The sequence below is a fragment of the Procambarus clarkii genome, chromosome 78, assembly GCF_040958095.1.
Source record: "Procambarus clarkii isolate CNS0578487 chromosome 78, FALCON_Pclarkii_2.0, whole genome shotgun sequence".
Lineage (NCBI taxonomy): Eukaryota > Metazoa > Arthropoda > Malacostraca > Decapoda > Cambaridae > Procambarus > Procambarus clarkii.
The window spans coordinates 12,419,110-12,433,136 of record NC_091227.1 but is presented as its reverse complement, the minus strand read 5'-3'; the positions used below and the strand labels follow the sequence as shown (position 1 = coordinate 12,433,136).

The following is a 14,027-nucleotide window of genomic DNA, read 5'->3' as shown; positions in this document are numbered from 1 at the left end:
CCACAAGGGCCGTGATGAGGGTTCGAACCTACGTCCGGGATGATCCCAGACGCGCCTTAGTCGACTGCGCCATTTGTTCATTTGATGCATCACACTATGGTGATTTCTGTGTGTATTGAAGTACGGTTGAAGAGGTAGAACATTTGGTTGAGAGAGCCCGGGTGCATGGTGGGGGGGGGTGGAATTGTGTTGAACCCCGGTCTGTGCTTCGGAGAAGCTGCGGGAGCCTTGTGAGGGCAACAGCACTCCAGGTTGCAGTTCTTTTAACCATGTCGAGGCACAGTTGACTAAGGCGCGTCTGGGATCATCCAGGACGTAGGTTCAAACCCTCATCACGGCCCTTGTGGATTTGTTTGCTTGATGCATCACGCTATTGTGATTTATGTGTGGATCTCATAATGTTAAGCATTGCCCTAGACATTTACTAAGTTAAACCACACAGTAACTAGTGTACCCGTAATTCTGTCCATCATCATTGGCTTTATTAAAAACAATGCAAATACCTACTAACAAATCACTGTAATTTGATTCTCTGCAATGATGCATAAATATTATATTAATATTATTATTATTTTTATCATCATCATTATCCTCGGTATCATGGGGGAATAAGCGTGGAGAGGAGCAGTGTGCACCTGCTCTCTCTCAGCCATCATACAGGTGCACGTATAGACCTGGGACACACAGTTGGGGAAGAAGAGACAGCACTTGATCATGTACTCCTATGAAACAGTTTGCGCTGCTTCAAAATCAACACCAAGCTGGGCATGACATGTGAGCAACAAAGGGAAGACTGTGACACGTACCCACAAACTTGAGTCTGGAGAGACCGGTGCCGAAGGGGCTGACGGACCAGTGGGTGACGTGGAAGGAGGCGTTGACGATGCTCTGCTCGTCCTCGCGGGTCGCTTGCTGCAGGCAAGACATTCTCAGTCAGTATAGTACAGGACATTTTTAGTGGTATGTGTTCTGAGCATTAAAACACCAAGGAGCTTAAGCTGTTGAGGAAGACAGTGATTTGAGGACATTAATGGTAATAATCTGATGCGGAAGGAGCTCCAGCTAGTTTTATTACACCTGAGCATTTTGAGGCTATGTAAAGGAGCAGATCTGTTGACACCTGCAGAGTTATGGTACTAACACCTGCAGTTATGGTAATAACACCTGCGGAGTCAGGTTACTAACACCTGCAGTTAGGGTACTGACACCTGCAGAGTTATGGTACTAACACCTGCAGTCAGGGTACTAACACCTGCAGAGTTAGGGTACTAACACCTGCAGAGTTAGGGTAATAACACCTGCAGAGTTAGGGTACTAACACCTGCAGAGTTAGGGTACTGACACCTGCAGAGTCAGGGTACTAACACCTGCAGAGTTATGGTACTAACACCTGCAGTCAGGGTACTAACACCTGCAGAGTCAGTTTACAGCAACTTTACACAAACATCAGGTAAACAGGAAGATATAACTATATTCCCGTGACAGGTGCACACTTGCTATCCATCCTGGAGATATTAATATCATTATTACATATTTTCATAACAGTAGTATTATCTTGTACAAGTCAAAATCTCAAAGATAGTATTTTGTGTTAAAATTATTATCTTGGCCGCATTGAAGGTGGACTTGAGATGTGAACAATATTCCATACAAGATATCCCCAGTGTTATTAAGAGTACAGTCATTAGTGTGGCAGCTCTTATTAGCAAGCTCCTAATGTGCCAGAGAATTATTTTCCCGGGAGAGACTATGTTTGTTTTATTGTGCTCTGTGTCTTTGGTCGTCTGGCGTTATTATCGTAACTCCTCGACTTGCTCGCTTTAATCTCTAAGATATAACTTATTTTATTATTATTATTATTAGAAATTCAAGATCGAAGATCTTTTAATTCCTTTGTCTTTGGCTTTTCCGTACCGAGGAATTTAAAAATTGATGACTGTACTTACCTATCAGTAATTGCCTACAGGAGAGTGAGGTCTAGCTCTCTATGCCCCGCCTACTCACCTTGTTACACTTGGTGCGTTAAAACACGATTTAACGTACCTGTTTTCCCCCTTATTATTCGTAATCCCATTGGTCATATGGTGGTGGAAGATTACAGTATACAACGATTTTGTGCTCTAAACAAATGTTGACCTTTGTTATAAAGCTCATACTTTGAAATCAAATCGGACTTGGCAGTGTTTTGAAAATTTGAATGTGTGATGTTATGGTGACCAGATGTAGCTTTTGTGTCTGCTTAGTTACGTTGTGTGTGAAGCAGAGCTCTCACCACTGTTGTGTCTGCTTGGTTACGTGGTGTGAAGCAGAGCTCTCCCCACTGTTGTGTCTGCTTAGTTACGTGGCGTGTGAAGCAGACCTCTCACCACTGTTGTGTCTGCTTAGTTACGTGGCGTGTGAAGCAGACCTCTCCCCACTGTTGTGTCTGCTTAGTTACGTGGCGTGTGAAGCAGACCTCTCACCACTGTTGTGTCTGCTTAGTTACGTGGCGTGTGAAGCAGACCTCTCCCCACTGTTGTGTCTGCTTAGTTACGTGGCGTGTGAAGCAGAGCTCTCACCACTGTTGTGTCTGCTTAGTTACGTGGCGTGTGAAGCAGACCTCTCACCACTGTTGTGTCTGCTTAGTTACGTGGCGTGTGAAGCAGACCTCTCCCCACTGTTGTGTCTGCTTAGTTACGTGGCGTGTGAAGCAGACCTCTCACCACTGTTGTGTCTGCTTAGTTACGTGGCGTGTGAAGCAGACCTCTCACCACTGTTGTGTCTGCTTAGTTACGTGGCGTGTGAAGCAGACCTCTCACCACTGTTGTGTCTGCTTAGTTACGTGGCGTGTGAAGCAGACCTCTCACCACTGACTGTCTCTTATAACAACTGGTCCCGGAGCTGAGTGCATGTAACAACTGGTTATTTCCCTTACAAAGTCTGAGATGTTTATTATAATGTTCGGTGAAAGATATTCAGTATATGGGGAGTTTTATGAGAACTCTCAGAATCTTCTTCTTGTATCTCACTGTAGACAAGTGGTGACTGCTTTCTATTTTTTTTGTTATATTTCCAGTGAGTGCATGTCTTCATATTTTCAAAGCATAATATTTACATATCTGTGCATTTATGGTCATTGGTTGATACTTTGTCCTGCTATTGTCTATGTTGTTTGTTCTATTTCATTTTCCACTGTGCTGTTGGTTCAGCTTATGGCTCCTTAATGCCTGGGAGAGGAAGTCTGCGAGACTTAACTAGGTGTCCCCCACCCCAGGTCTGTCTTCTGACCTTCCGCATGATACACCCCTCAACACCACTCTAATCCCAGCTACCTATTTACTTTATATTGCTAGGTGAACAGGGCTCTCATGACAAAAGGATCATTGCCTAAACGTGTCTGTCCCACTACAGGGATCAAACCCGAGACCCCTCGATCGAAAGCCGATGACGTATTGGTTCTTGCATTGATTCTGTCTGGCTGTGATGTGTTTAAGTTTCTCTCCCCTCCTAGTCCTGTATTTCCACTATTTTATTTGATACAACATCTACTTTTATTCTCTTATTTAATGTTTTATTGTATTAAAGAGTTTTTAACACTTGTGGGCCAGGATTGTGTAGAACAGAGTTAATATCAGCAGCAAAATGTAGTATGGTAATGTATAATTTGACAGAAAGTGGCAATGTGTGCTAGATTATGATAGATTGAAGGTGAACATATGAGAGCAGGAGTGTGCAGAGGTTCAGACACGTACGAGGTAGCGCTCAGTAGCCACGGAGACCAGGATGAGGTCGTCACCGACACGGACCTTCTCGCCTTCAGACCTCTGCTTGTTGGCTGGGTGGATGGTCCACCAACACGACTCTCCTGCAACAACACAAACCCCAGATCAATCCCGTCTTCCATTATAAATTCGCTGACCGTATTACCTGATGTTGAAATCTTAATATAAATCCCGTGTTCCACACGCCCTGTTTTGCATAACCCACAAATTTTGAAATTACATTCCCTATAAACAAGATGTCTCTTACGCAAAGTTGTTTATGCTAAGAGTATTTTGAATTCTATAATGCAGACAGACGCATGAGAGTCAATCACTGTGATAATAGAGATCAATAAAACAATCAGCAATGATTTTGTTATGTAAATGAGTGGTGGATGTAATAATCTATATTTAGACACCAAACCCACACATCTGAAAATATAGGAAGTGGCGACGTTTTGGTCCATCTTGGACCATTATTATGTCGTGTGAAGACAGAGTGAGAGAGAAAGTCAATGTGTAAGGTAAGAAAGCGGCATGAAAGGCAACAAGTTTGAAGTATACCAGAGTTAATAGGAATAAAGCAAACTGCACAAGGGCTAATGGCGAAGAGAAGGAGATGAAATAGAGACCAGAGATAGAGCAACATACGAGAGAGAGTAAATACAGCAACATAAGAGAGAGAGTAAATACAGCAACATAAGAGAGCCTCAAGTGGATCACATCTGTTAAGGTTGGAGAATGTAACAATGTAGTGAGGATGACCAGCAAGACTGGGGGGGTTCATGTTGGGTATGAGGGTCCACAAGACGGCGTCTCTGGAGAGCAGTCTCACCTGAGATTGATTTAACAGAAGACCAAACTTTAGGATGATTAGAGTCCCTAACAGGGCAGAAGAGAACATTATTTGTGTCAACAATGTTAATACTTCTTTGTGTTATTTTAGTGTGTCATTAAGAATATGGTCAGTTTCAGCAAGGTTAAGAAGAGGAAAGCACTAACAGGAAATATAATAAGTACCATCAGCATTGTAGCTGTTGACAAATTGGTTAGCTTGTGTCTAATTTTCACCCACGTTATTATGACTTACTGGCTGCAATCAACACTTAACTACTTTATTGATTACTTACTTCCACAAAACACACCAAACGTTAAAAAAAAGTTGGAGGTTATGTAATATACAGAAATTCACTTGGATCTATCTCATATGTATCCTAATAGATACATTAAATTATAGCGCATTCGTTAATTTACGATTATACTGTTAGTATGGAAATGCTGTTATTTCAATTCGGGAAGAGTGACTCACCCATACAGTTGTGGGGTCAATAAGGTGTACACAGGAACTGTGAATGTGACCACAGAGTGTAGGTTAACCTTGTCACCGTTGTGTACACAGGGACTGTGAATGTGACCACAGAGTGTAGGTTAACCTTGTCACCGTTGTGTACACAGGGACTGTGAATGTGACCACAGAGTGTAGGTTAACCTTGGCACCGTTGTGTACACAGGAACTGTGAATGTGACCACAGAGTGTAGGTTAACCTTGTCACCGTTGTGTACACAGGGACTGTGAATGTGACCACAGAGTGTAGGTTAACCTTGGCACCGTTGTGTACACAGGGACTGTGAATGTGACCACAGAGTGTAAGTTAACCTTGGCACCGTTGTGTACACAGGGACTGTGAATGTGACCACAGAGTGTAGGTTAACCTTGTCACCGTTGTGTACACAGGGACTGTGAATGTGACCACAGAGTGTAGGTTAACCTTGGCACCGTTGTGTACACAGGGACTGTGAATGTGACCACAGAGTGTAGGTTAACCTTGTCACCGTTGTGTACACAGGGACTGTGAATGTGACCACAGAGTGTAGGTTAACCTTGTCACCGTTGTGTACACAGGGACTGTGAATGTGACCACAGAGTGTAGGTTAACCTTGGCACCGTTGTGTACACAGGGACTGTGAATGTGACCACAGAGTGTAGGTTAACCTTGGCACCGTTGTGTACACAAGGAGGACTCACCGTTAGACTGGTAAATACTGCAAGGCTCACCTTTGGTGTGCTCCTGAAGACCGACATCGAAGGCCAGTTTGTCTCTGCATGAACTGGTTGAAAGGCAAGCTAGGCACTGTGGAGAGAGACACCAAAGGTTACTGGAGTGTGAGGTCATCCAAGCCTTACATGATAACCACTGGGCGTCACTTCCCGCTCTCTCAACACACCTCTACACACACTAGTTATATGCACCACCAAATATATCTCTCACATTCTTATCGCACACTACAACACAAACTCTAGATACACACGTACACGAACAATGACACGCACGCACACGCACGCACGCGCGCGCACACACACCCACACACTCAAATTACCCGAGGGCCACCATCTCCAATGGCCTCAACTGGCAGAACAAGACAGCCGGCGGCTTGTCAAAGGTGTCTCAGTTTACATTCTTCTGGGATGATTTTTATTGCTTTCTGTTGAAGTCTTTCCACAGTAGTTAAGATGCCCAAACCCACACACCAGAAGATGGAGACACGACGATGTTTCGGTCCGTCGTGGACCAATATCAAGCCGTGTGTGTCAAATTACGTCCAAATTTAGCCATATCGCGCATACGAGCCAAAAGTGACGTTCTTTTTAAGAGGACGGGTTGGTGTGTGAGGTCATCATATCTTCAGCCACATTATTGTGACTCGTCGTCTCCATAGCAGTTATGTTGTTTAAGATAGCGCTCTATGCTTGGCTACAGCCCTCCAGATATGGGCGCACCAGAGATCTGTGCAGCTCAATAATCACTTTTTCCGTTGAAGTCAAAAGCTCGTATGACCATTCCTTAGAGTGTGTTATCATATTTCCCGGCAGCAAGTACAAGCTGAGCAGCTATCAGTGACTGGCGGGTCATAACTCTCTATTCCTGTTATTGATCAGTATACTTCATCGTTGTGTTGTTGCTATGGTAGTTATGATGGGTTTTGTGCAATATATGAAAGGTCTTGCATTTTTCAATATTGAAAAGCATTTACTAGTCCTCTGACCATTTGTGAAATTCATATATGTCGGTTTAGAAGGTCTCCTTATAGTCTCAGGTTTCCACTATAATATTTATTGTGTTATCTACAGTTCTGATAATTATGTTTATGTTCTCATCTATGTCGTTGATGTATACTACAACATGAGATGGAACCATTACAGTAGTCCGTTCACAACAATTTTCTAGTCGGATACCTTTTTTTTATTTGGAATGTCGCTCTGCGTTATCTGTTCTTGTATTTTGCCATTTATTCCTTGTCCATCTGTGTGTGTTCCAGTCTTTCGTGTGGAAACTCAACGTTTTAGAAAAGTGTGTACACAACATCCACTGAATGTCCGTTCACTGGGTTGTAGGTGACTGTTCACAAGTGTGAGCAGGTCAGTTAGACAAGAACAATTGTTAACAAAACAATGTTGTGTTAATCTTACAAGATTGTGCACTGTGAGAGTATGAATGATTCTTCCCCTTGTGAGGTCTCGGGGCACTTACAGATGTGTGTTAAGATTGTCTATAGTTTTCACTGAACTTGCTCTACCGTTCTTGAAGATAGAGGTGACATTTGTATATTTACAATCCAGGGTACTTTTCCTTTGATCAGGAATAAATCCAGGGTACTGGCTTGGAGATTTTAATGCTATATGAGTATCTGAACGCCACTGATTACAGATCTAATCATGCTGATTGGGGATTAAATACCGTCTCTGAGACCCCTGGATTAGGTCAGGGTTTATATACGTATACTAAAACAACAAAACAACTGGATATAAATAAATTAATATCTGATATGGACAAATATTTGAATTAGTATGGATTACTCCATTGACGCCGAGGGTGGATTACATGCATCAGTCAAGAGTTTTCTGATGCATGTATTCTTGGGGACCATGCAGGCTTCATACATGTATGGATATGAATAAAAGATACTGTATGGAGCAATAGGCCTTCATTAATTCGTATATTTTATAAGTAATCTTTAACTAGCTATTTAGCAGAAATAAACACTCTTTGATAACAAAATATTTACAATAAATAAACAAATAATGAAAATGGGAACAAATATTCATTCATTGAAAAAGGGAAAAAACGTTCTATGGCTGAGCTAAAACAAAAATATTTCATATCAATAAGCAATCCTTAATAAAATCATATACAATCTTTGACATACAATACATTTACAGTCTTTGGATAGTCGTTTAACAATATTGGTAAAAAATGACTATAACTTGAAACAATAATGACAAAGTAATTATTGGTATAAACGCCCGACTGTTAATGTATTCACTGGAAATTTTAATGCGACTACGACTTAGAGAAAAAATGAAAACTGTAGACTGTAGTCGCGTTTTACACTACTGTCGTGCATGCTGTATACTGCAGACTATGCATGCTGTATACTGTGAACTAATCATGCCATATAATGTGAATTAATCCATGCTCTATACTGTGAACTAATCATGCTGTATACTGTGAACTAAGCATGCTGTATACTGTGAACTAATCATGCTGTATACTGTCAAGTAATCATGCCATATAATGTGAATTAATCCATGCTGTATACTGTGAACTAATCATGCTGTATACTGTGAACTAAGCATGCTGTATACTGTGAATTAATCATGCTGTATACTGTGAATTAATCATGCTGCATACTGTGAACTAAGCATGCTGTATACTGTGAACTAAGCATGCTGTATACTGTGAATTAATCATGCTGCATACTGTGAACTAAGCATGCTGTATACTGTGAACTAAGCATGCTGTATACTGTGAACTAAGCATGTCCGTCACTAGTAACTGGGTGTTTAATAACTACCAGACGAAACACATGCTAACCAAACCATAATATAAACTGAGGACCAATCACTAACACAAGCAACACCTATATTGGTGCTCGACAGAGCCTAGTGCAAACGAGGACGTGTTCTTCGACAAACAAAAGGTTGAAGGCAGAAGTACTCACCATCATTGAGTTCATGTGACGGAGGAGGACAGCATTGCCGTAGAGGAGAGTGCGGTGGCCGGAACCCGTACCTTTACCCTAGGAGAAACACAAGATATGAGGAACAAAATACAAGCATGAATACACCAACGTGAACCCCTCCCTCCCAGACACCAACACGCCTTTCCCAGCAAGCCTGTATTTACCCACCCGCCTCAACATACCCTGATTATTTTCCCCCAGACACGCGCTATCACAATCATTCCTGAATACAAGTACATGCCGAATGGTGTGATGACTGCAGCCACCCACACACACCGCCTGAAGTGCTAACATACTCCCCCACACACCCACCATCACTGCTACAGCACCCATCGTCTACCTCACTATGGCCCATAGGTTCCCCTCTCACTCCAGTTTGAAGAACTCGTTCCCACTCCAAGACACTCAGTGAAGTCCCTGTCCCAAGTGCACTCACAGGATCCGGTTGGAACCCAAGGTACAGCCATAGCATCTCTTGCACCACCCAGCAAAATCCACACATACAACAGCAAACACCAGATGAATGTGCCACTACATTTGTTCTAACAATTGAGCGCAAACACACGTTACAGTCTAAATGAAACCTTGGGAACTACTCAGCACTGGCTGAGAAAACCACTCTTGGACCGTCTCCATGAAAACAGGTTGTTAAGCTTTTGTAAGGAAAGGATGGGGGAAGGGCGGCAGTGAGAGGTAAAGGTGGGGAGATTACCACTCACTTAAAGACAGTGACTGGGAATGTTAAGGGATTGTTTAATGACTATTTTCTTCAAGCCGGCTGAAGGGAAAAGTTAAAGGAGAAGAACGAAAGAAGAGACAAAAGATGGATGAGAGGAAAGGAAGAGGAATAGACAAAGGATGAAGGAAAGGAGGATAAGACGCAGAAACAGCAGAAGTAGAAGAGAGAAATGAAAGGGAAGGGAGAACAGGAGAAAAAAATTGAAATAAGAGAAGTGCCGGAGGAAAGGGTAAGAGGCCGTAACAGGCAGATACAAAGAGAGGGTGAAATAGACTCGGTCAGCGAGACAGAGAGAGACGGACCAATGGGAGGCTAGAGAGCCATGGTTGATGGTGATGTACAAGACAAAGATGTGAAGGTGTAGGGCAGAGGTCCGCCGCTCTTCCACTCCCAGCAGTCATACCGTCCTCATCACACAACAACAAACACATCCCTCATTAAAATAAGTGCAAGAATACGTGGGTGAAATACAGACCATACTAATACACATGCTATTTAAATACACTGGAACTAAAAATGTTCTGTTTAGTATAATTAGTTGTACAATATAATGTATCAAATAATAAATCAAATATAAAATTATCAGCAGAGGATAACGAAAGGGAAATAGTAAATCAATAAATAAAATATTTGTTCAAGCACAGTAACTATTGGAAGGAGAGAGTGAACAGGCTGAGACCTGCGGGTCACCAGGTCACAGGTACCCGGGGGTCAGCACACGGAGGGGGGGGCAACCAGGTCACAGGTACCCGGGGGTCAGCACACGGAGGGGGGGGGCAACCAGGTCACAGGTACCCGGGGGTCAGCACACGGAGGGGGGGGGGCAACCAGGTCACAGGTACCCGGGGGGTCGGCACACGGGGGGGGGAGGCACCAGGTCACAGGTACCCGGGGGTCTTATGCACACTGGGGGAACAGCCAGGTCACAGGAACCCAGGGGTCGGTACACGGGGGGGGGGGGGCAACCAGGTCACAGGAACCCGGGGGGTCGGCACACGGGGGGGGGAGGCACCAGGTCACAGGTACCCGGGGGTCTTATGCACACGGGGGGAACAGTCAGGTCACAGGAACCCGGGGGTCGGCACACACCGGGTGAACAACCAGGCCACAGGTACCCCGGGGGTCGGCACACGGGGGAAACAGTCAGGTCACAGGAACCCGGGGGTCGGCACACACGGGGTGAACAGCCAGGCCACAAGTACCCCGGGGGTCGGCACACACCGGGGGGGGGAGAGGTGCGCCACACAGGAACACACAGGGTGGTTGCTGTGAAGTGTAGTGTCATTGGTATCATAGTAAGGATCAGTTGTTGACCAAACCACACACTACAAAGTGAAGGGACGGCGACGTTTCGGTCCGTCCTGGACCATTCTCAAGTCCTGGACAATTCTCGACGTTTCGGTCCAGGACGGACAAAAACGTCGTCGTCCCTTCACTTTCTAGTGAGTGGTTTGGTGAACATATTTCAGCCACGTTATTGTGACTGCTCGTCTGCATAAGGATCAGTTGTGTGTCGCTAGCAAGCACTGGACATTGTCACCATCCCCGTGTATAAAGGAGTGATATACGAGGTCACCAAGAGGTCCAATTTACACATGGAGACTACATCCATTTGACGAATTCTTGACCGATTCCTTCATTATGAAGAATTAGTAATTATATTAAGCTTCAGCAAAATGAGCGCTCACTCGGGCACATCCTGAGAAAGGTGTCTTCTCTTCACCTGGTGAGTAAGTAATTATCAAAGAAGGCACCAAGCCGGGAAGGCTATGTAGCACCATCAAATGTGCGGAATAATCAGAGGGCGCTAAATATCACTAAGGATGCCAATAGGAGAACAGAAACGCATAAGGCGAACGATATCAAAAGTATCCGATTCACCAGGAATTGTATCGAGGGACAAGTGACCGCGAGGGACGATCGGAAAGCAAGACACGCTCGCCCTGGAAGTCAGGACATTCAACAAGGATATGCACAACTGTAAGAGAGACAATGCAGTTAGGACAATAAGGAACAGGGGCCGCGCTCCATTAAGTGTCCGTGAGTTAAGCGTGTATAGCCAATACGCAACCATGCCAGAGCCATTTCCCACCGTCGGTTACGGTGGTAGAAAGTGGGCCACAGGGACACACTACTCTGAAGAGTACACAGTTTGTTACTAGTAACAGAAGACCAACAATCCGGTCAATGGGCTAGGATGGAGGAATGAATAACTGGGTAAAAGTCGGAATAAGGAACACCTTTACGGGAGATGGGACAAGTGCGGATAGCTTCCTAAGCGGCAGCGTCCACACGCTTATTTAAAGAGACACCAATATGGCTGGGAACCCAACAAAACTCAACCGACTTAAATTTACTGTGAATAAGAAGCAGCCAATGTTGAATCTCGATGACCACCGGATGGACTGGATTAAAGGACTCCAGAGCGATGAGGACACTGCAAGAGTCAACTACAACCACAAAGGAGATTTGACAGCAAGAAAGCAGGAGACGAAGAGCAGCGAGAATAGCATAAAGTTCTGCCGGGAAGATGCTGGTCTCGGGAGGCAGGTGACACATATAGGTGCGGTCAGGAAAAACAACAGAGTAGCCTACACCGTCTGCAGACTTAAGACCCATCGGTGAAGATGGAAATGGAGCGGGAGTGTGAAGAAAAGTGCTCAAGGAAAAGGCGTTTCAGAACTGTAGGAGAGGTAAAGGCTTCAGTGGTGTGGGTTAGGGATTTACAATATTTAGGAAGTGAGACCTTCCAGGGGGGGCAAGGACGGAACAACACGAGGAGAAATATTAGTAATACTAACCAAAAGAGAATGTTGCAGGCGAGACAACCGGACAGAAAGAGGGAGTTGGTGAAGGGGGAACAGGAACCATACGGGGGAGTTTGGGGGTAGGAGGAAAAGTCAAAGTACAACACTGGCAAGAGTGAGGGTGTTGTAAGGACCGGGCAACGTAGAGAAAACAGGAGCGATCTTTGCGGTCCTGGAGAAACAGGCAGCCAGTGTCAACATACAAGCTGAGGGTAGGAGTCGAACAAAAGGCCCCAGAGCTGAGGTGCAACCCAGTATGATCCAAAGGATCAAGATGGCGAAGAGTAGAAGGAGAAGCAGAAGAGTAAGCAGGGCATCCATAATCGAGTTTAGACAGTACGAGAGAAGAATGTAAAGAGAGGAGCATGAGCCTATCCGCACTCTAAGAAGTATGGGACAAAACCTTAAGGAGGTTAAGGGCCTTAGAGCATTCAACTCAGAGGTAGAGATATAGGGCGACCAAGACAAACGAGTGTCAAAGATTAACCCCAAAAGCTTAGCGAAACCTTTGTACACAAGGGGATAACCATAAAGTGACAAAGAGGGACAAAGAACGACCTGCTTCCGAGTAAAAGTCATATCACAAATCTTAGTTGCAAAGAACTTGAAGCCATGATTGGTGGCCCAAGACGACATGGCATCAATTGCAAGTTGAAGCTGTCGTTGAAGGAGAGGCGAATCATCACCTCGACAGCAAAGAGTAAGATCGTCGACATAGAGAGCGGAGAAGACACCAGAAGGAAGGGAGGAAAGAAGACCATTGAGAGCAACCAGAAAAAGAGTAGTGTTCAGAACACTACCCTGGGGTACACCTTCGTATTGCCGAAAAGAGGCAGAGAGAGTGGTACCAAACCTGACTCTAAAAGAACGATTAGAGAGGAAGCTTTGGAAGAAGAGAGGGAGATTACCACGAAGGCCAAAAGAATGAAGTTGGGACAGAATATGGTATCTCCAGGTGGTGTCATAAGCCTTTTCCAGATCAGAATGGACGAACACATCGGAGGTCTTAGCAGCAAAAGCAGTACGAATATAGACCTCCAAGTTCACCAAGACATCAGTCGTGCTGCAGCACTTGCGAAAACCAAATTGAGAAGGAGGAGAGGTGGTGATAGTGTTCCAAGAACCACATCAGATGAACACTGACCATACGCTCAAAGAGTTTGCAGACAACTCATGAGGGCAATAGGGCGGAAGTCCTTAGGGGGATGTCCCGAGAGACCCCGGTTTCGAATAGGGAGTACAACAGCATCGAGCCAGTCCTTAGGGACTGACGACGACTCCCAGACCTGGTTATAAAGACTTAGTAAATACTGAGACGTTCATGGGAGGAGATAGCGAAGCATCTCATAATAAATGACATCAGAGCCCGCTGCCATAGAACCACAGAGGGACAGGGCAGACTGAAGTTCAGAGAGAGAAGGGATCGTTATAGGGAAGTCGGAGAGGAATGCAGAAATCTAAGGGATGAGATTCAAGAACAGGCTTACGAAGAAGGAAGGATTGAGGAAGATGAGAACCGGAGCTAACAGACGAAAAGTGGGAACCCAGTTCGGTCGCGACCTGCACTGGGTCCACCACAAGAGTACCACGGAGGTGAAGAACCGGCGAGACATCCGGAACGTACTTACACACAATCTTTCAGATCTTCTTCCAGATCTACGGCAGAGGAGTATCGGATGTAATGGTGGAAACATAACATCCTACGGGCCACCGCACTTG

At 44.7% G+C, this 14,027-nt stretch overlaps 1 protein-coding gene across 1 annotated transcript in view; it reads right to left on the bottom strand.

Annotated features, from left to right (window-relative positions):
- LOC138357483 (ryanodine receptor-like) overlaps nucleotides 1-14,027 on the bottom strand; it is a 253,397-nt gene that overhangs the window by 74,025 nt on the left and 165,345 nt on the right. Inside the window, exons 5-8 of the mRNA XM_069314340.1 lie at nucleotides 8,742-8,819; nucleotides 5,797-5,872; nucleotides 3,732-3,844; nucleotides 807-912 (exon numbers count right to left, since the gene is read on the bottom strand). Coding sequence (XP_069170441.1) covers nucleotides 807-912; nucleotides 3,732-3,844; nucleotides 5,797-5,872; nucleotides 8,742-8,819 — 373 coding nt within the window. The remainder of the gene's footprint in view (nucleotides 1-806; nucleotides 913-3,731; nucleotides 3,845-5,796; nucleotides 5,873-8,741; nucleotides 8,820-14,027) is intronic.